At 42.9% G+C, this 21,579-nt stretch overlaps 1 protein-coding gene across 1 annotated transcript in view; it reads right to left on the reverse strand.

The window, feature by feature from the left end:
- Positions 1-21,579, reverse strand: part of TAF1 (TATA-box binding protein associated factor 1) — a 51,622-nt gene continuing 30,043 nt past the window's right edge. Inside the window, exons 24-37 of the mRNA XM_081897212.1 lie at positions 21,342-21,486; positions 19,997-20,193; positions 18,211-18,319; positions 17,841-17,939; positions 15,854-16,031; positions 14,426-14,493; positions 13,235-13,357; positions 12,429-12,521; positions 11,793-11,877; positions 8,570-8,637; positions 8,366-8,482; positions 6,609-6,756; positions 5,060-5,234; positions 1-255 (exon numbers count right to left, since the gene is read on the reverse strand). Coding sequence (XP_081753338.1) covers positions 180-255; positions 5,060-5,234; positions 6,609-6,756; positions 8,366-8,482; positions 8,570-8,637; positions 11,793-11,877; positions 12,429-12,521; positions 13,235-13,357; positions 14,426-14,493; positions 15,854-16,031; positions 17,841-17,939; positions 18,211-18,319; positions 19,997-20,193; positions 21,342-21,486 — 1,681 coding nt within the window. The 3' untranslated portion in view covers positions 1-179. The remainder of the gene's footprint in view (positions 256-5,059; positions 5,235-6,608; positions 6,757-8,365; positions 8,483-8,569; positions 8,638-11,792; positions 11,878-12,428; positions 12,522-13,234; positions 13,358-14,425; positions 14,494-15,853; positions 16,032-17,840; positions 17,940-18,210; positions 18,320-19,996; positions 20,194-21,341; positions 21,487-21,579) is intronic.

Consider the following 21,579-nt stretch of genomic DNA (forward strand, 5'->3'; position numbering starts at 1 on the left):
TGCAGTTAAGGGTAATTTTTAATATACCTTTATATACATCCTAAACACAATATTGATTCATAAAAGAATGAATCAACAACAAGTGTCTCAGTTTAGCAGCAGCGTTTCATTGCATAACAATGAAAAATCTATACACTGAGACCATGATGCAATCTTATCATGATCCCCAATAAAGTGTTTTATTCATCTGAATCCAGATCACTGTCCCCTGCAATGGAAGGGAGGTCGTCACTTTCTTCCTCGTCCTCGTGGCTACTGGAAAAGAAAGAAATCTCATGATGCTGTTGTTATTTATCATGTGTACTGAGCGTGGGACAAACTTAGAAAGACGATAGACCGATGCTAGCTGTTGTTGATATACAAACTTTACAGCAACACAAGTGTGAGATGCAGCTGGGTAGGTCATCTTCCTAATCCAATTCTAACAGCTAAGGGAGTCAAACAAGGTTGCATATGGGCCCCTTTTTGTTTAACATTTATTCCCTTAGTAAACATCTTCAAGGGACAGATATACATGGCCCAAAAGGCAGATAAAATGTTGCCTATCCTGCTTTATGCAGATAATGCTGTCATCCTGTCTCAGACACAGATTGGCCTTAAGATGGCTCTTAAGAAACTAGTCCAACACTGTATGGAGGATCAATTAGCAGTAAACTACCCAAAAACAAAAGTCATGGTTTTCTCCAATAGAAGGAAAACCTACAGGTGGTGCATAGATCTCCAAGACATTGAACAAGTCACCTGCTTCAAATATCTAGAGGTTGTCTTTCAAGCTTCAAGAAAGAAAACTGCCCATATTAATCACATTTCCTCTATGGCCTAAAAAAGTACTGCAGCAATCTTAAGATTCCATTGAGCAAAGGGAGGAAATTTTTATCCCAGCTGCTATCAAACTATTTGCTGCAAAATCCATAGCACAATTATTATATGGTGCACAACTAGTCCCCCTCTCTAATCTGAACCCCTATGAAAAACTACAATCAGGGTTCCCAAGGTCAGTTATCCAAATCCCTAAATGTGTCCCCAATGCAGCCCTGTAGACTGGAGATGGGTCTAAATAGGATTGAAGCCGAAGTGTGGCTAGTTACTCTGTACACATGGCTAAGACTTAATAAGACCTCAACTGGGCTCTCTTTGACACTGATTGATAATTATCAAATAAAATGGTGGAAGGGCATCACAAGAAAACTGGCTTTATATGGCCTTTCTCCTGAATATATTTTAGGTCTGGAAATGGGAAGGACTAGCTCTTAATTAATTAGAGAATTAATTATCTTAAATAATTAGAGAATGAATCAGAGAATTCCAAAATGATCTTAATCAATCCTCCAAAATTTTTACACGAACTTCAAAGATCCTGTCCAGCAAATTATTTAAGTGCACTGGACAACTCTAAACACTGTTGGGCATTTTCCGGAGCCCGCTTTAATGTTCTCCCTTCAGCATTATTAGTGGGTGGATATCATGACATCCCAGTCCAACAGAGATTCTACCCATGCAATTCTGACGAGATTGAATACACTGGGCCCATTCTTCTATACTGCCCACTGTATCATGATACCCAAAGAGAGCTAATTCAACGGTTACTAAGGAAATTACCTGGCTGCTCAGAAGAAACCTATGTTAAATATCTTCTTGCTGACAAAAGATCCGAATATCACCAGGCCTGTGGTGAAATTCTGTTTTATGGCAACGAGGACAAGACAGGCTGCAGTGACAGCGATAGTTGATGAATGAGTACTGATTTTAAACTCTGGAACATAGGTTTTGGCTGAAGGAGTGCTATTTTAAATGCAAATAAGCTTATAGGGAATTTTCAAGGGGCGGGCGCAGTAGACAAAATTGTTCCTGTTGTTAATTCTGCTGTCTGGGCTTTGACCTCAATAAAGAAAATAAGTTCATGTGTACTGAGCACTCTACAGAAGAGAAACAATATAGTGAAGGAAAACACAAAAGTGTGATACATTGCAAATGCAGAGGAGCATTCACTTGGTGCTTCTCTGAACATTTTTATCACCGCAAATGCATGGTTTCTGATTCGTTAGGAATGTAAGAAGAGCCTGGCTGCTGGATCTAGTCCAGCATCCTGTTCCCACAGTGGCCAAACAGATGCCTATGGTAAACATAACAGCCAAGAATCTGAGTTTATTTAAGGATAATTATGAAAAGTGTTGGTCAGAAATTAAAAGGGATTTAGAAAGTTGGTCAAGATTGAAACTTTCCTTGTTGGGCCGAATTGCTGCTATAAAGATGAATGTACTGCCAAAGATGCTGTTTCTGTTCCAGACTTTACAGATTGTGGATAAAATGGAGTGTTTCGGGAGGTGGCAAAGAGATATCTCCAAATTTGTCTGGCAGGGCAAAAAGCCCAGAATTAAGTTTAAGATATTAACTGATGCTAAAGAAAGAGGGGGGTTTGCCCTGCCAGACTTAAGGTTGTATTATGAATCAGCAGCTTTCTGCTGGTTGAAAGATTGGCTGCTTCTTGAAAACACTGATGTTTTAGATTTGGAAGGATTTAACAACGCTTTCGGATGGCATGCATATCTCTGGTATGACAAGGTTAAAATTCATAAGACTTTCAAGAACCATATTGTTAGGAAAGCAGTGTTTAATGTCTGGACAAAATATAAAGACTTACTAGAAAACAAGACCCCAAGGTGGTTGTCACCTATGGAAGCTAAGGCTCTGAAAAGACCCAATATGGAGGCCAAATGGCCGAAGTATTGGGAAATACTAGAAAAAGATGGAGATAATTGGAGGCTGCAGAGTATGGAGAAACTAAAAGATAAAGTGCGAGATTGCCTACATTATGCTCAGATCAAAGAGGTTTTTAAATTGGATAAAAAGATAGGATTCCAGGTGGAAAAATCGAAGTTGGAAACAGAACTGTTAGAACCTAAGACTAAGGTACTCTCAAGAATGTACAACTTGCTGTTAAAATGGAATACACAGGATGAAACGGTCAAATCAGCTATGGTAAAATGGGCACAGGATATTGGGTATAATATCATGTTTGCTGACTGGGAAAGGTTATGGACCACCGGTATGAAGTTCACGGCATGTAATGCCTTGAAAGAAAATATTATGAAAATGATATATAGGTGGTACATGACCCCAGTCAAGCTTGCAAAAATATATCACCTGTCTGATAATAAGTGTTGGAAATGTAAGGAAACTGAAGGAACGTTCTTTCACCTCTGGTGGACTTGCCCTAGGGTTAAGGCTTTCTGGGAAATGATATATAATGAGTTGAAAAAGGTATTTAAATATACCTTCCCTAAGAAACCAGAGGCCTTCCTTTTGGGCATTGTTGGCCAGAGGGTGTTAAAGAAGGACCGAACATTCTTTATGTATGCAACAACAGCAGCAAGGATACTTGTCGCCAAACACTGGAAAATCCAAGATTTGCCCACGCTGGAAGAATGGCAGATGCAACTGATAGACTATATGGAACTAGCAGAAATGACTGGCAGAATCCGAGACCTGGGAGAGGAAGCAGTGGAAGAGGACTGGAAGAAATTTAAGGACTATTTACAAAAATATTGCAAATTGTATGAGTGTTAAGAAGGATGCGAGATTGAAAACAACATGGCACCATTAAGCTAGTTGAAAAGAATATGAGAACAAGTGAAACTTAAGAGAAAGATAAATTTTGGATAAATATTATGTCTAAACTAAGTACTAAAGATTTAGATAAAAGTACTTGAAGTTAGGGACACAATATTGGAAATTTACAAAATAAGAATTGAAACAAGGTGATAAATTGCTGTTTAAAGTTTTATAATTTAGGAACGCAGGAACGAGAGATGTGAGGAAGTCCAAAAAAAAAAAGCGAAGAAAATATGGCTATTAAGATGTAAGCTCTATTTCTTTTTCTTCTCTTGTCTTTTTTCTGTTTTCTCTGTTTAATGTATTTACTGTTTTCTGTTTTTTCTTTTTATTGTATTAATAAAACTCTTAATAAATAAATATTTTTAAAAAAACAGATGCCTATGGGAAGCCCGCAAGCAGAACATGAGCACAACAGCAATGCTCTTCCCAACTCCAATTCCCAGCAACTGGCATTCGGAGGCATAATGCCTCATACCCTTGTGGTAAGTAGCCATGAATAGACTTTTTCCTCCATGAATCTGTCTGATCTTTGAACACCATCCAAGCCATCTCATTTGTGCAGCCATCCTTCAAGGTGTGCATCTGGTGCAGCAATACCACCGCAACCCTACCACTCAAGACTGCTCCCATCAGAGGCAAGATTGCTGTGTGGAAGGTGGTTATGCAAGCATTGCAGGCAGAATCAGATGCAAATGGTGTTAAGAGACTGAACATTTTAGCATCAGAATGAACCTTTCATGAGCTGTGCTCTAAGGCAACTGCATGGGTTTAAACCTGCATGGCAACATCATAGAATCATGGAGTTGCATTGTTGGGACCCCAAGGCACATCTAGTCCAAACCCCTGCAATGCAGGAATAAGATTATTACTCCCCTCATGAGATGAATGTGTGCTGCCGCACTTTCTATTTTTATGTATGTTCAAGAACTAATCCACGTAAATGTTTAAAGAATAGGGAAGACTAATCCTGCTCATGGCTAGGGTTATAAATCACATCTGCAAAGAAGCCAGGATTGGCTCATGGGGGTTACTACTAGAGTTCTGATAGCATGTTTTTGTTTGGTGACTGATGGAATTGCAGCAATTGAGAAATGAATTGTTTAAATTGTTTTAGTTGCTGTGCTTTATGTTAATTTTAGATGTTTGTTGTTGTTTTTGCTGGGCTTTTTTTGCTGTGTGAGTTCCCTCCCCAACCCCCACTTTGGTTTTAGAGTTTAATGGTGTACTGCATTTCGTATTTTCTTGTATGAGCAGACTGCCCAGAGAACTTGGTTGGATGGGTGGTATGAAAGTGTAACCAATAAACAGAAGAGCAGTAAAGAACAGGGAGGCCCACAACTCAAAGGCAACTCATAAGAGTCATCTGAATTGAGCGCAGCTAACCTGCTTTTGAGACAACCAAACACTCCTTAATGGCTCCAACAGCACACTTGTTTATGATTACCTGGCACTGCTATATTCCGTGGCATGTGAAATCTTCCCTGCTGCCTCATACGACATCATGCTGTCTTTGTTGTCTTTGTCTATTTGCACATTCTCTTGAAGAACACAAGGCTGTCTCGGTCTCACTGCAGAGGATCCTGCACCTGAATCTCTGCTACTTTCACTTTGCTGGATTGCTGCACAACAGGACAGAAAATGGGTAGCCATAATAAAGTTACCCAAGCCTGCTTTATCCCCCAGGTCACCTGCAAATGGCTCCAAGGATATTGCTCTGCTTTGAGTAGTTTTATCATCCTTCAGAAGGTGGCTAAGATGCAGTTCAAATAAGAACCTCAAAAGCATTTTGCATTTGAACAAAGTCAGCCACTGGAAAAGTTAGTGCCATTTGATAAACTAGACTAGAGGAAGTTTTTTTCAGTCTGGGGTCCCCCATTCTCACATGGAATCTTCCATTCATGTGTACTATGTTTCCGCCATCCTCAGCTTTCCTTTCTCAGCATTTAACAGCTAGGCATCTCCGATAATCATTTGCTCTACTGCAGAGGCAGTAAACTTTTAAGTCAAAAGTTTGATTCCCCTGAGAGAAACTGGTGCGGAAGAGTCTACTGACAATGGGGAAGAGCCAAAGCTGAAATCGGAAGAGTCTCCATCTGCATGCTCTCCCCTGCTTCCATTCATTCACACATCCCTATAGCCCCTTGCATACTCATTCTCCCCATCCACACATAGTCATTTCAGTCACCATTCATCTTATCTCTACCCTCCCCATCCCCACTGCATGACAATTGGCCATAGAAAAAAAATGTCACAAATGGGACCTTTTTCTTAAGCCAAATTGTCATGCAGGGAGCACAATTTTTAGGCTTTGCAGCATGTGGAGATGGGAGCATTACTCCACCCGTCCTTACATTCTAGCCCCCACCCCAAAGAAGCCCCACCCCCCATCAGCACTGCAATTAGGCTTAGGAAATAATGTGTTCTAGAGTCAGGATTTCCCCCTAATCCTGCATTAGGATGAGAGGGCTGTTGCCCCCTACTGCCAAAGAAAAAAACCTTTACCCCATCAGCATAGCAATTAGGCTTAGAGGGGGAGAGGTTAATAACCACAACGGGGTGCAGATGGGGAGTGGGGAGATCCAAAAGGCTCTGTGGATTGGCTAGGAACATCTTGCCCCTGGTTTAAGCAAGCTGGGAGGAGAAAGGAAGTGAGGAGTCTTGGCTTAAGATGCTTCCTCACTAACCACAAACTTCAACCAAGGACAAACTCTGGCAACAGCTTGTGGTCAGTTTGCAGGATCCTGGTAAGCCACAGCAACTGAAAGGAATGTACATTTGCCTGAATTCACAAGCGTTGAATTCTTGCTAATAGCCAAAGGACCACAGCACAGTGGCAGAGCACCTGCTTTGCATGCAGAAGGTCCCAGGTCCAACCCCTGGCTGATCTGGAGCCCTAGAAACCACTGCCAGCCAGTGTTGGCAATCATGAGTTAGATGGAGCAATGGTTTAACTCAGCGTAAGGCAGTTTGCTATGTAAAGAGTGAAAACTTACATGTGAAAGTGTCATCGTCTTCCTTGCCGCTGCTGTCACTCTCCTCGTTATCTGACAGGGCCAAGTCTTCATAATGCATGCTGGCCTGAGGCTGCTGCACTGAGCCTTCTTCCTTTTCACCCAGGTCTCTGTTTTCATCTTCCGCTTCCTGTCATGATGGAACAACCAGTGGTAGAAAGGAGGTTGCAGAGAATTTCCTGGCATATGCAGAAGGTAGCTAGCTGCTCTCTAAAAATGGCCCTGGCAAACTGCAGTGGTTTCAGAAATAAACCCAAGTGCCTGCATCACCAGCCGCACTAGTACTTACTTCTGCAGTATTTTGCAGCAAGCAGATGATTTGCAACCACCTTGCACACAAGGTTGCTCTACTCATCTATACTCACAACAATCTTGCAAAGTGAGTGAGGCAGAGCCAATGATTTGCCCAAAGTCAGTGGGAATCTGAGCCTTCAGCAGTGAATAAAATAATGAAACATCAGATGACGTTAAAAGCTGTGGAACAGAATACTTCTGTTATGGGCAAGACGGTTTGAGCACATAATGCCAATCCTGGCCCACAGCACCGGCTGCCAATTAGTTTCCAGGCCCAATTCAAAGTGCTGATTTTGACCGAGAGAGCCTTGAACAGCTCAGGACTGCAATACCTCAAGGACCGCTTGCCCCCCCCCCATGTGAACTGACTCAGACCCTGCAATCGTCATTGGAGGCCCTTCTTCATGTGCCCACTTCATGGGAGGTCCAGAGAGTGGCAACATGAGACTGGTCCTTTTTTGCAGTGGCAACCCATTTGTGGAATGCTCTCCCCAGAGAGGCTCACCTGGCACCTTCATTATATACCTTTAGGCACCAGGAGAAAACATTCCTCTGTAACCAGGCTTTCGGTTAATGAAACAATCTATGGCCTTTTAAACTGTGTGCTGAGGAGTTATTGCTTTTGTTTGCTACAATTGCACTTTTTGTTTTTAAACCACCCTGTAATCCTCAGGAATTGGGGCATAAAAATTGTAGTAGTAATCATAATCGTAATAGAGAGCTACAACTAGCCTGTAATTTCTGTGCTGCTTTAACGCTGTGTATACCTGTGATTTTTGTTACTAATTTGTTGTTGTTTTTTTAAGTGCAAGTCACCTTTGAAGCTTTGAATGTAAAGCAACCTAGAAATATTTTTGCTGATTCAGTAACAATAACTATTCCTGGAAGCCTGTTGAATAACTGAAGTGGCAGCCATGTAAAGTTCTTGTGCCTGCCATATGAAAGAAATGCTGGTGGCCAGGGCAAAGCTGCCTTACACCAGGTCAGATAACTGCCCAACTAGCCCAAGTACTGTGTTCTCTCACAGGCAGTATTGGCTACTCTGACTCTGTGTGAAGATGGGGCTCTTCAAGCTGGTGGTCAGCAGCTCAGTCTCTAGCGTGCACACACCCATTTAAAAAGGAACAGGTACCAGGTGATAGGAAAGCCTCCTCCTTGTCTAAGCCACTGGAGAGAATCAGAGTAGGCAATGCTGCCTGCTAAAGTAGCCAGGAAGGGCCTAGCTGGCCAATGGGCTCTTTCCCAGCCAGATAGTCTCCCAGTGCTACTAGGCCCAGCATGGAGGTGTGGCTCAGAAATCTAATAAAGCAGAACAACATAGGCAGGGTTGAGTCAGAAAGAAGCACATTCATTATCCCTGCTGCAGCCACCATCCCAAACTGCAGCCACAGGTCTTGATGACAGAAGACGGTCCCTGAAAAGAGAGCTTTGGCAAGCAGCCTCACCTGCGGCATGCAGGGCTGAGAGATGGTTGGGTCAAAGCTCTCCAGGTCTGCCTCCTCTAAGGCTGCTTTGTTAACAGCAGAGATATCCTTCTCAAGCTGGGTCAAGTGCTCATCATACTGAAGAAGCAGAAAGACAGAGAAAGTAAGTGTTTGCTGAAGAATTAAAAACGGTCCTTGGCAGCATTGGCTTGCTGGGCCACCTACCTCTCCTAGTGCCTTGTAACAGATGTCCACCATCTCCTGAGCTGTTTTTGTGTTCTGGCTGTCAGGACCTGAATTGGAGATACAAACAAACAAACCACATCTCCTTAATGCTGCTCCTGAAGACCTGAGCACACAAGAAAGCCACAGGAATAAGCAACCCACTTCCAAGTGGTCCTCTTCAGGGCCAAGGTCCATGCTTCCTTGTGATATGCACCCAGAGCTTTCCAAAACTTTACCATTGTTCACTGGTGGCAACCGAATGTGGTATTCTTCAAAGGCTCTCTTCTCTGCAGAACTCCTTAAGGTTTCCTTAAACTCTGACCATGTAAGACTCCTGAACCTCCCCTCCCCCAAGCACATTTTAAGAGGCCCTGAGATTTAATCAAAACCAATACTCTAGTCCATGAGCAAGTAAACTTTCAAGGCCTGTCTGCCAATTCCTGCTCCCCAGGGGCCATATGCCTGCAGTGGAAGTGAGCATTGCACACTCTCAACATGCACACCAGACATTCAGCCCCTCCTCAGCTAATCAACACAAACCAGCTAGCTTGAGGAGAGGAATCCCCCCCTTTCCACTCAATCAAATGATCTATCTGATAATGTGGGAGATAGTAGGTTGCATGTCCACCAGGGAGCTGGACTCAGTGGAGAGATATAAAGCTCTCTGGCTTTCTCAGCGCTGTGACTGCCCCTTTGCTACCAAAATTGGTGGGATCTTGGGGGACAGAAAAAATTGCTGGATGGGGAGGACAGATTAGAAGCCCCAGGCTGGGGATTAACCAGCCCTCCTATATTCTGTTCATGCCTGCTTACAAAGCAGTATTGGACCCCTAGAGCTGAAGAAGCTTAACAGAAAAGTCCCCAGAAGAAGCAATTTTCATCAAGGGAACTAGCTACATTTTGGAAAAGCATACATTAATGTCTTAATGAGTAGATGTGGAGTCACATTCTTGCTGGCATCTGTCTGTCTCAAGAGACAATGGAGTGTGCTTCCGAGGATAAAGACAAACTGCTTCATTAGCAGCATCAAAGTGACCTCCCCTAAATGTGGTTAAAAAAGTAAAGTACCTAGGGGTAAACATAACAGCAAAAAATCTGAGTCTATTTAAGGATAATTACGAAAAATGTTGGTCAGAAATTAAGAGAGACTTAGACAGTTGGACCAAATTGAAACTTTCTTTGTTAGGCCGAATTGCTGCGATCAAGATGAATGTATTGCCAAAAATGTTGTTTTTATTTCAAACTCTACAGATTGTGGACAAGACAGACTGCTACCGGAAGTGGCAGAGAGATATTTCTAAGTTTGTCTGGCAGGGCAAAAAGCCCAGAATTAAGTTTAAGATATTAACTGATGCGAAAGATAGAGGGGGCTTTGCCCTGCCGGACTTAAAGTTGTATTATGAGGCTGCAGCTTTCTGCTGACTAAAAGATTGGCCACTTCTTGAAGACACTGATGTACTGGATTTGGAAGGGTTTAACAATGCGTTTGGATGGCATGCATACTTATGGTATGACAAGGTTAAGATCAATAAGGCCTTTAAGAACCATATTGTCAGAAAAGCAGTGTTTAATGTCTGGACAAAATATAAAGACTTATTGGAAAACAAAACTCCAAGGTGGCTCTCACCTATGGAAGCTAAGGCCCGAAAAAGACCCAATATGGAGGCCAACTGGCCAAAATATTGGGAAATATTAGAAAAAGATGGAGACAATTGGAAATTGCAGAGTTTGGAGAAAATAAAAGATAAAGTGCGAGACTGGTTACACTACGCTCAGATTAAAGAAGTTTTCAAAAATGACAAGAAGTTAGGGTTCCAGGTGGAGAAATCGAAATTGGAAACAGAACTGTTAGAACCTAAGACTAAGGTGCTCTCTAGAATGTACAACTTGCTGTTAAAATGGAATACTCAAGATGAAATGGTTAAATCAGCTATGATAAGGTGGGCGCAGGACATTGGGCATAACATTATGTTTGAGGACTGGGAAAGGTTGTGGACTACTGGGTTGAACTTTACTGCATGTAATGCTTTGAAAGAAAATGTAATGAAAATGATTTATAGATGGTACATGACCCCAGTCAAACTTGCAAAAATATACCACCTGTCTGATAATAAATGTTGGAAATGTAAAGAAAGCGAAGGAACATTCTTTCACCTCTGGTGGACATGCCCTAAAGTGAAGGCTTTCTGGGAAATGATATATAATGAACTGAAAAAGGTATTTAAGTATACCTTCACTAAGAAACCAGAGGCCTTCCTTTTGGGTATTGTCGGCCAAGGGGTGGTAAAGAAGGACCGAACATTTTTTATGTACGCAACAACAGCAGCAAGGATACTTCTCGCGAAGCACTGGAAAACCCAAGATCTACCCACACTGGAAGAATGGCAGATGCAACTGATAGACTATATGGAACTGGCCGAGATGACTGGCAGAATCCGAGACCTGGGAGAGGAGAGGACGGAAGAAGACTGGAAGAAATTCAAGATTTATTTACAAAAACATTGTAATTTGGTTGAATGTTAAGTAGGTTGCTAAATCAGAAATAATTGAGCACCACAAAACTAGATAGAATTAGGAAGATAAGTGAGATTGAGAAAGTAAAAACCTTTTGGAGAACTATTAGATTATAAACTAAGTCTGTGGGACATAAAAATGCAAACAAGACGACAAATTGCTGATAAAAACTTTTAATGATGAAAATGGGAGCGGGAGACGTGAGGAAGTCCAAAGAAGTTGTGAAAATATGTTATGACATATATTGTATTGTGAATTATTTATGCATTCATATGGAAAACCTTAATAAATATTTTTTTTAAAAAAAGAACTTTGGGAAACAGCTTCTGCTACTCTAGATGGCCGTTTCACCAGAGCAATTTTGTAGCATTTAAAAATGAAAAACAAAAAAAAACCAAAGTGACCTCCCCAGAGCACAAGCCTGGGCAGTGTGTCTGGAGGTCCTGGGCTGCCCAGCTGGCAAGACCCCTCTCTCAGCCTCACTGATGTGGTCCAAAGGAAAGCAGAGAAAGATGTTTGGCACCAGCTGGGCTGCAGGAGTTGCCAGAAGGAGGCCTACAAGATGCCATCTAACTGCCATCCAGATTTGTGTAGGGTTTACTCCTTAGCCTTTTCTTCTCGCAAAGGTGCCCCACAAAGCCCTGATAACTCTCAGTAAATGTGAGTCAAAGGGCTGCAGACATGGCAAGGAGCCAAGAGGGTCTCTTACCATTGTATTTAATGCTGTTGGCAAGGATCAGTTTCACGTCATCCATAAAGACTTCTCGGTTCTGGTATTTATGTCTGGAGATATTCTAGAATGAATGAATAGGAGACAAGATGGGAATGTGAAGCCTTAAGGAGGCAATATGAATTCTTGATTCTGGCATACAAAAAGTCTGAAGTGGATCCTTTACGAGGACCCTTTCTTCCTTACACTTCACTAATATTTTGGAGTGTCCTGGTGATTCCTTTCACATATAGAACTGCTTCTCCCCATCACAACCTCCCTGATTGCTCAACATGACCCAAGCCAGAGTTACAAAATACAGCACATGTCTTTGAGTATTTATTTTCCCCATGACTTTTTGGCCTCCAAGTCAGCAGCTGGTGGCTGAGATTAGGCAAGCAGAATTTCTTCACCCTCAGCCCACATTTCCATATTCCAGTTCTATTCCTGGTATTTTATCTGGGATTTAACATGCTGCCATCAACCTTGGGCCTTTTCTGCCAAGGCTTCTTTTATTTCATTTAACTAAATTTATGCATTGCCTGATTGTAAGAAAACCTTGAAGCAGTTTACAAAGGACAGTTCTGAGAAGCTGCAACATAAACCAACAACAGCTGCACCCTTCAAACTTCGCACCTTGCTGATAGTACTCAGGTCCATCGGGCTGACAATGACTTTGTAATATTTTGGCACGCGTCTCCTGTTTACAGGACGGAAAAAGAGCCTGGCCTGCAAGCAAAAAGAGGGTAAAAGGAGAATGAGCTAGCAAGTCTTGCACGGTGAATTGCATGCTGGATCCAGTATCTGCATAAGACACTGAAAAGCTTTTGTACAACATCAAGCTGAATCTAGAGGGAACATCCCATTATCTGCCAACAAATCCTAAGTCCTCTGGAGGTGCCTGGATTCTACTATAGCATTTTCATCAAACCCAAAGTAAGGAATTCCAGAGCCAGATAATTTTGGAGCTGTGCAGCATCAGCATTTGTTAAATGCAGTGCTGCTCAAATACAGCTCAGGAACCATATACAGTGGTACCTCGGGTTAAGAACTTTGCTTCAGGATGAGAACAGAAATCGCACAGCGGCAGCGGGAGGCCCCATTAGCTACAGTGGTACCTCAGGTTAAGAACGGTTTCAGGTTAAGAACGGACCTCCAGAACTAATTAAGTTCTTAACCCGAGGTACCACTGTAGTCCCACCATCCTGCTTGCACAGCAGCCAAGTGGAGGCCAGTGGAAAGCCCAAAAGGAAGACATGAGTGTAACAGAAACTATCCCCACTTCTGATTCCCAGCAACTGGTATTTAGAAGTGGAGGAAGAACATAGTCATTGTGGCTAGAAGTCACTGATAGCTTTATCCTCCAAGCACATGGCTACAGTGACAGTCCCCTTTTCCACAAGCTCTTTTCCATCACCACCAAATGCTATGGGCAGACATACATGAGGAACAGCCTTTATCTTCTGGGATACAATCTTGTCCAGAATACAGGAGAAGGCCGCTTGATGAACATCATCCAGAAGGCGATTAATTGCCTGTTCCAAACGAGCCAGTTTATCTTCCTTCTGAAAGGACACCAAGGTACAGAAACACACTCAGCTCCAGAGCAACTCCTGAACACTGCTCAATGGCAGAGCACCTCCTTTGCATGCAGAAGGTCCTGGGTTCAATCCTTGGCATTTCCAGGTAGAGCTGTGAATGTTTCCTACCCGATACCCTGGAGAGCTAAATGAGTTAAGATGGAACAATGGCCTGACTCAGTATGGGGTGGTTTTCTATGTGCCTACTGTATTTTTATTGCTTATGTAATTTCAAAAATATATTTCAACATCTTCTGTTCCTATCCAATTACCAGTAGTTCAGGTTTTAAAACAGAAGGCATTCACACATGTCCCATCTTTATTCATAAGGAAAGTCAGCTACAACTCAAAATCTCCAGCAATTTGGGCTGGTTTTCTCACATGCAACATGACCCATAAAAGAAGCTTATTGTTCACATTCTCTCAGTTACCTGGAACTGTCTTTTTTCATTTTCACTAATACCACTATTATTAAAAAGCACTACATCCAGTTCTAAAAATTTTTATAGTTAAAATAAGCTGTATACAAACAAGATCATGTTTTATCATTAAATAAATTGGTGTCCTTTTTGGAGAAATGTTTTTTTTCAACAACCAACAATTTTGTTGTTTATGTTCATATTTTGTGTGTGATTCTGATTCTGTCCTTCCAGCAATAAGTTTTGTTTAATTAGATAATGACCATGGAATCTTTCTCACCCACAGCTAATGCAACATTCACAATCTGTTTGGAAATCTATGCTGCACTTTCAAATTCAGTAACTTTCGGTTAAAATCCAGAAACCAAAATTAGTATTGGATAGTAAAGTCACCATTCGAACTCTACCACTAAAAACTATTAAATCAAGAGAGCAGGTCCTATGCTCAGCTCCTAATGCAAGCATCCAACAAACCACTCTGGCTGCCTTTAGTCCTTTCAAGAGAGATCTCCCTTCAGTCCAGAATCACCAAACTGTTTATGCAAATAGCTCAGCTCTAAAAGTACCCTAAGTGGCTAAGCAACACCCTTACCTCCAAGCCACAAGCAACCCCTCCCTCCACAATCTGACTTGCCTCTTTCAATTTTTGATCACCGAAGTCCAGCATTGACTGAGCAATCTGAGTCAACTTGTGCTCTGGCCCTGCAAACACACAGCAGAAACCTTTATTGTGGGATGGTGTTGTTGTGAACTGTCTTGACAAAAGGCAAGTTACACATTTAAGATTACATGTGGTTAAGTTGGTCCTGTTCCCCAGTGGTATGGAGAGCTAACCTGGAGACTCATCAGAAGTCTCAGAGAGCACACACTTGATTTTACATCCAACTGGTGTCCTCCAGATGTTTTAGACCGAAATTCCCATCAGCCCAAGTCAACAAAGTCACACTGAAGTTGCAGTCCAAAACATCTGATGGGCATCAGATTGGCAAAGGCTGCTCCACAGTGTGACGGCAATAGAGAAGCAGCCAGCAAAGCAATGCTTTTATTTTGCTCCATTCCCACCGTCCCCAAGCTGCTGGGAGATCATGGCCCCAGAGGAAAGGAGCAGGTATCACAACTCTTCCTTGGTAGTCCAGAAGGACTAGTTCTAACTGAAATCACTCAAGATAGATGAGGGTTTTTCTTAGCAGGTCCAGTTGAGAAATCAGACAAGGGAAAGAGAAGCAGTCACACTGAGAGCAAAGGAAACCAGGAAATTACAAAGGGGAGCATGCAGGCAACTTACAAATATATAAGGCCATCCGTCAGAGAAATAATTGGACACCAAGTGAAGACAGGACCATCACCAGAGGGTTTAAAGAAGAAAGTAGGTCACAGTGTAAGGTAGGTGAGCATCAGAAGGAAATTCCCCAGCACAAGGTAGCCTTACAGAGCTATGCAGAAATGGTGAAACTTACTGGAAGAATAAAAGATCAAGATGAGAGACCTTTTTTTAACAGAATGGGGGTAGATTGTTGAATATATGAAGACAAATTGTAAACAATTAAAAACTTCAGCAGGATTGATGTAAACACGAGCAGTAAAAAATAACTTATAGAGAGGAAAAAGATAAAATTTATAAATTGGTTGGAATTGGTTATGCAGTAAGTCTGTGACATGAAATAAGGAACAGTAGACAGGAGGGGAGGGAAGTTGAAGAAAACGTTGATTTTTGTTTATATTTAACTTTTTTGTTAGAAACATTGTAAAATGAAAAATTGGAAAAATAAAATATTGGAGGTTTTGTTTTTTTAAAAAGATCAATACTTAAAAGCCGCCCTTTGCCTAGCCCATTCCTCCTCTTCGCTTAACATCCTCAGAAAGGGCACCAGGTCACTGCCCCAGTTGCCGTAACCTGTTTTTGAGGCTGGGACACTTTGCACAAGGAGGGAAGAAAGAGCAGAAGAGAAACAGTTCAGAAAGAAAGAAAGGAAGGAAGGAAGGAAGGAAGGAAGGAAGGAAGGAAGGAAGGAAGGAAGGAAGGAAGGAAGGAAGGAAAGAAAGAAAGAAAATTAACTCTCACCATTGAACGTGGCACTGTTCTTCACAATCAGCTCCAGGTGCTCTCGGAATTCTTTGCTTGATTTGTAAGATTGCTTACGGACATTCTGGCGCAGGGTGTACAGGTCCATTGGTCGGCCGATGATCTTGCGATAATTTCTGACACCCCTCCTGCTAACAGGCTTGTGGAAGTAACATGTCTGGCAGAGGTAAACCGGGAAAGAATGTGAGCATCCCTTTTATTTCTTAATATACCACCCTCCCTTAAGTTACCAGGGACGGATACAACAACATGAAAAAAACATATTTTTTAAGACAAACAAACAAACCCAGATAAAGACATTGCTTTGTTCACCTGCCAAGGAGAGAGGGCAGATAATGAAACCCGTCTCCCTCAAAAGGGCCACTGGAGCCATTCCAAGGAAGGGGAGTCCACAACCTCTCAAGGGAGTCTGTTCCACTGACAAGTAGCTCTTGACTGTCAGAAAGTCTTCTGGTATGTTTGGTCAGAATCTCCTTTCCTGCAACTTGAAGCCATTGGTTCAAGCCTTGCCTTCCAGAGCAAGAGAAAACAAGCTTGCACCCTCCTCCATGTGACAGCCCTTCAGATATCTCCTCTCAGTCTCCTCTTTTCCAGGCTAAACATGCCCAACTCCTGTTAGTATTTCATTCAGCCGATGCTGTAAAATGTGACTGGTGTAAATCACATGCCTGTCTGAGAAGACTGTGGAAACGGAAGACAGCCTGACCTCTCTTCCGTTGTATGTACTTTGTAATGTACTTTCACAATTAATATTTTAATGTTTCAATATTTTAATGTTGTATTTTAATTTTGTTTTTAAGTTGTAATCATTCAACTTGTTTTTATTATTGCTTGTAAGCCGCTCTGAGCCCGGCTTTGGCTAGGGAGGGAGGGGTATAAATAAAAATTATTATTATTATTATTATTATTATTATTATTATTATTATTATTATTATTTTGGTTGTTCTCTCAGAGCTGAAGAGAATGGTTGCCATTATATTGTAGTCTGTATATAGTATGTAAATAAATAGTAGCTTAGATCTACAATGTCTCACTCTTCTCGTTGTGTTATGCCAGAAGATTAGTGTGCATATATCAAGCTGATATATGTCACTGAGCGCCCTGGAGAGGAAGGGAGAGGCCTTTTCCAGTGCTGCGCACATTGGAGGATGCTCGGAGTTCCGGGGGTTTGCAGGTGACCCCAGGGTGTTTTCCAACAGCTCCTTCAACTGTTCCTCATCATTTCTTAACAGTCATTTCACTATTTCAAGATTGCAGGAGCAGCCGCACTGGACTGGGCCAAAGGTAGGTCCCATCTTTTTAGGCAACTGTGATGTGCTTGCTGCAAGAAGGTAGGATATAAAGAATTCTGTTTCCCCCTATGCTCAGCCAGGAAGGCAAGTGGCGTCCAGAGGTAGACTTAACCACCTCTTCTTTAATTATTATTATTGCATTTATACACCACCTTTTTGCCAAGGCATCCAAGGCGGTCCAGGGTTTAAAATATGAACGCAGTTAACACCAACAAATGGCACAAAATATTATCAGGCCAATTTCCGGGGCTGATGGCACTAGCTCCCTGGCCTGGGCTTCTCCTCTTCTGGCCTGATTTGCAGCCACTGATTGACCTCTCTCCCTTTTCCTCCATGAGAATTTTTCTCATCCCCTTTGAAAGCTGCTGACACCAATAATACATTTTGATGTATGATTCTGATACACAGCACTTTTCATACACCCCACTAAACAGAACGTGAGCTCTCGAAGACTGAGCCCACAACTCATGGAGTAGAGTTTGGCAGGAGGTGGAGAGGCAACATCCTCGAAATAGCAGAAAGATTGCCCTCAAATGCTCAATGCTGATATGAGACAAGAATTTCTCAAGGAACTAGCTCTCCTGATATATGGATAGGATAATGCCCCCTTGTCTTTGCGCATGACATAGAGCCAGAAGAGGCAAAATCAAACCTCACAGGTGAAAAGGTCTTACATTTGGAAGTTCTTGCATTTCGTTGATAATGCCTTCCAGGATATAAGACAGTATCTCTATGGGGGCTGTGCTCCCCTGGTGGCTGGACTTCTGAGGCTGCTGAAAGAGAGAGAAGTGGGACGTTAAAGGCACTTCCAAAGTTTACGTATGATGGACTTTGGGGAATCTTGACAAAGGGCACCTCAAAGGGCACCTCAATTGGTCTCTACTTTTTTGGGGAGGAGTTGCCCTTTGGCTGTTCCTGGTCTACAGTGAACCAGCCCTGGCTGAGGCTTAGAATAAGCACTTGCTGTTGCCACCACTTCCAAGATGGATAGTGGGCAAGGACAAGGGGTGGGGTGGGAGCAATGAAAGCAACACAAGGACTCACGTTTAAGTAGCTACTAGTAGCCGTGGTTCCAGAGCCCTGTTCCTTCCTTTGCAGAAGCTGTTCTTTTGTGAACTTCAGGACTAAAGACTTCTTGCGAACTTCATTCGCGCTGCAAGGAGAGAGAGGGAGGAGAAACACGCTGCAGTTTCCACCACCTCTCCCTCCAGTGGGCCCAGCTGCCCCTCTGGGAGGGACTGATTAAACCATAAAGAGCACAATATGAAGCCCATTTACTCTTTTATTGGGTCTAGTCTGGGGTAACTGGAGCTGTAAGTTGAAGAGCTTTAACCCCATCAGCCCACACAGCAGCCTGCTGCTTCATTTAGCTTCAGTGGTACTACCTGTCCTACACTGTACACCAGACAGTTGCTGCTCCTGTGGATAATAGTAAATGGTATTTAGCAACTTGTTATGAACTGTTGTGTTCTTATTTTTTTAAGGCTTGTGTGATTTTACGGTGTTATGGGTTTATTTGATCTTCGTGTAAAATTCATTGTGGCTTGTGCAATGGCTGGTATATAAACCAATTACCCCAATGACTTGAAACTGTCTTGGTTGCAGGACCTCTTTTTGGGAATAGCCTCACCAAGCACATCAAAGAGGCAACTTTGCTGATGTAAGCACTTTAGGTAAAAATGTTTCTTTTCTGCAAGGTTTTTGGCTGATGGGGCCATGCAATTGTGTCGTTCTTTATCTCCTTGACATCTGGTGGGAGGGGCATTCCACAGGGTGGGCACCACTGTCAAGAATGGTTCCCTTATTGTAGTGAGGGAACCAGCAGAAGACCCTCAAAGCTGGACCTCAGTGTCAGAGCTGACGATGGGGATAGAGACGCCCCTTCAGGTATACAGGGTCGAGGCCTGTATACCTTTAGGGCTTTAAAGGTCAGCACCAACACTTTGAACTGTGCTCATAAATGTACTGGGAGCCAGTATAGATTGTTTAGGACTGGTGTTACATGGTCCCAGCAGCCACTCCCAGTCACCAATCTACTGCTGCATTCTGATTAGTTGTGGTTTCTGAGTCACCTTCAAAGGTAGTCCTGCAGAGACCTATGCCAGTCTGTGAGAAAGACTGGAGTATTGGGCACTTACTAACAGATATGTGTGGGAGTCATCCAGAAGACAATCAGTTAATACAGGTGCTGGATTTTCTTTCCGTTTTGGAATACGTGGCCCTGTCTGGCCCGGGCAATGACAAGGTGTTCACCCACTGCCACATGTGGATGACTTCCACACGTCCACAGGAAGGGATTTCAACTCTTCCACCTTGTTCTGGACTTCTTAATTTAGAGAAAAGTGAGCAAGCGATCACATGATGTAAGTTTATAGCATTATGCATGGAATGGGGAAAGTGTTTGGGGAAAGTTTCTCTCTCATAACACTAGAACTTGTGGACATCCAATGACATTTGAATGTTTGGAGATCCAAGCCGGATTAAAAATAATACTTCTTCATGAAACACATGGTTAAACAGTGGAACTCACTCCCACAGGAGGATGGCCACCATCTTGGATGGCTTTAAAAGTGGACAAATGCAGGAAAGGCAATGCTGTCAATGGCAGCAATGTTTCTGAATACCAGTTGCAGGACACCACCAGAGGAAGAGTGCTTTTGTGCTCAGGTCCTTATTGAAGGTTTCCCACAGTCATCTGGGTGCCCACTGTGAGAACAGGATTCTGGACTAGACTGTGATGGGCGTCAACCAGTAGGCTCTTATAATGTTCATAGCCCAGTCAGGACCCCTGCACCTCTATCTGTGAGATGGTGCCAAACACGGCCCTTACCTCTTAACGAGTTGCTTCCCTAAGACAATCTTGGTTCCCTCCACTTTGATCAGCTCACTGTCATTGGTGGGAATGATGGTCTTCTCCAGCTCCTCCTCCTGCTCCACTGTCATGGCGACAGGCTTGGAGGGCAGTTTGGCTGGGCAGATTTTGTTGTTCTTCATGTGCCCACTAGTACCGCAAGCACTACACTTAATCTGCAAGCAAAAGCAAAGGAATGAATGGTTGCAGGCTACTTCAGAAGCACAAAAGCAGAGTTATCGAGGGGTAGGCAGTGCTCCCATCAACTGTAACACCAGCACTAGCTGAAGGCAGCAACAAAACCAAGGTGGGGTGGGAGCTTGTGGAAAAGTGCTGGACTTGTTCCCAAGTGCTCCCCTGCTGTGTGTACCTTTAAGGAGAAAGGCTGTTTGCACATTTTGAAAATAAAGTCTCAACCCATGCACATACCCACCCAGTGTGCGCTGATGAATCCAATTTCTTTTTTTTAAATGGAATTACAAACTTGGTGGATCAGGGAAATGCTGTGGACATAGTGTATCTTGATTTCAGTAAGGCTTTTAACAAAGCCCCACCCCACAAGATACAGTGGTATCTCAGGTTGCAGACACTTCAGGTTACAGACTCCGCTAACCCAGAAATAGTACCTCGGGTTAAGAACTTAAGAACTTCAGGATGAAAACAGAAATCGTGCAGTGGTGGCACGGTGGCAGTGGGAGGCCCCATTAGCTAAAGTAGTACCTCAGGTTAAGAATAGTTTCAGGTTAAGAATGGACCTCCAGAAGTTCTTAACCCGAGGTACCACTGTATTCTCGCAAGGAAGCTGGTAAAATGTGGGCTGAATGAGATATCTGAAATGTTAAAAGTTGAGGTTTCCTCTCCATGCCAAAAATTAGTCAGTGGTAATTGGAGCTGAAGCATATGTTAAATTTTCTTCTTTGTACATCATCTAACTTTCGCTTCATGCATCTGACAAAGGGGGCTTGAGTCCAGGAAAGCTTATTCCTTAGTAAATTGCGTTAGCCTTTAAGGTGCCATGGGACTCTTTAAGTATTTCCACTGCATGGCTACCCCTCTGGGTTTTGTTTTGCTTTTTCTATCCGGATTTTGCTGCAATGCAATCTGGATTCGTCAAAATCTGTTTCAAAAAAGAAAGCTCCATTAGCTGGGCTGCATGACTCCTTCCACTAGACTTGGGGGAAGAGCAAGTAAAGCCCTCTGCTTTGGTTTCTGAGGTGCTGCGCAGCACACTGGCATATGTCTCTTCACAGATACAAGACCATAATAATAACACTGGAAGAAAAGGAGCCAGAAGCAGCTGAAGCTTTCAAGAAAGCCTGCTTACCTTCTCCAACCTGAGCTTCTTCTTGGCAGGAGCCTTCTGCTGCTCCTTCTCTTTCTTTCGTTTAAGCCGCATCAACTTCAACTGGATCTGGCGCTTTTCACACCGCAGCTTCTGACGCTGCTTTTCTGAGATGGCAAACCTCCGGCTGGAAACACAAAGGTCTTCAGTTAAGGCAGTGGTGAGGAACACAATGTTGCAGGACTCCAACTCCCATCAACCCAGACCACTGACTATGCTG

The sequence above is a fragment of the Podarcis melisellensis genome (genome assembly GCF_964234715.1).
Source record: "Podarcis melisellensis genome assembly, chromosome: Z".
Taxonomy (NCBI): Eukaryota; Metazoa; Chordata; class Lepidosauria; order Squamata; family Lacertidae; genus Podarcis; species Podarcis melisellensis.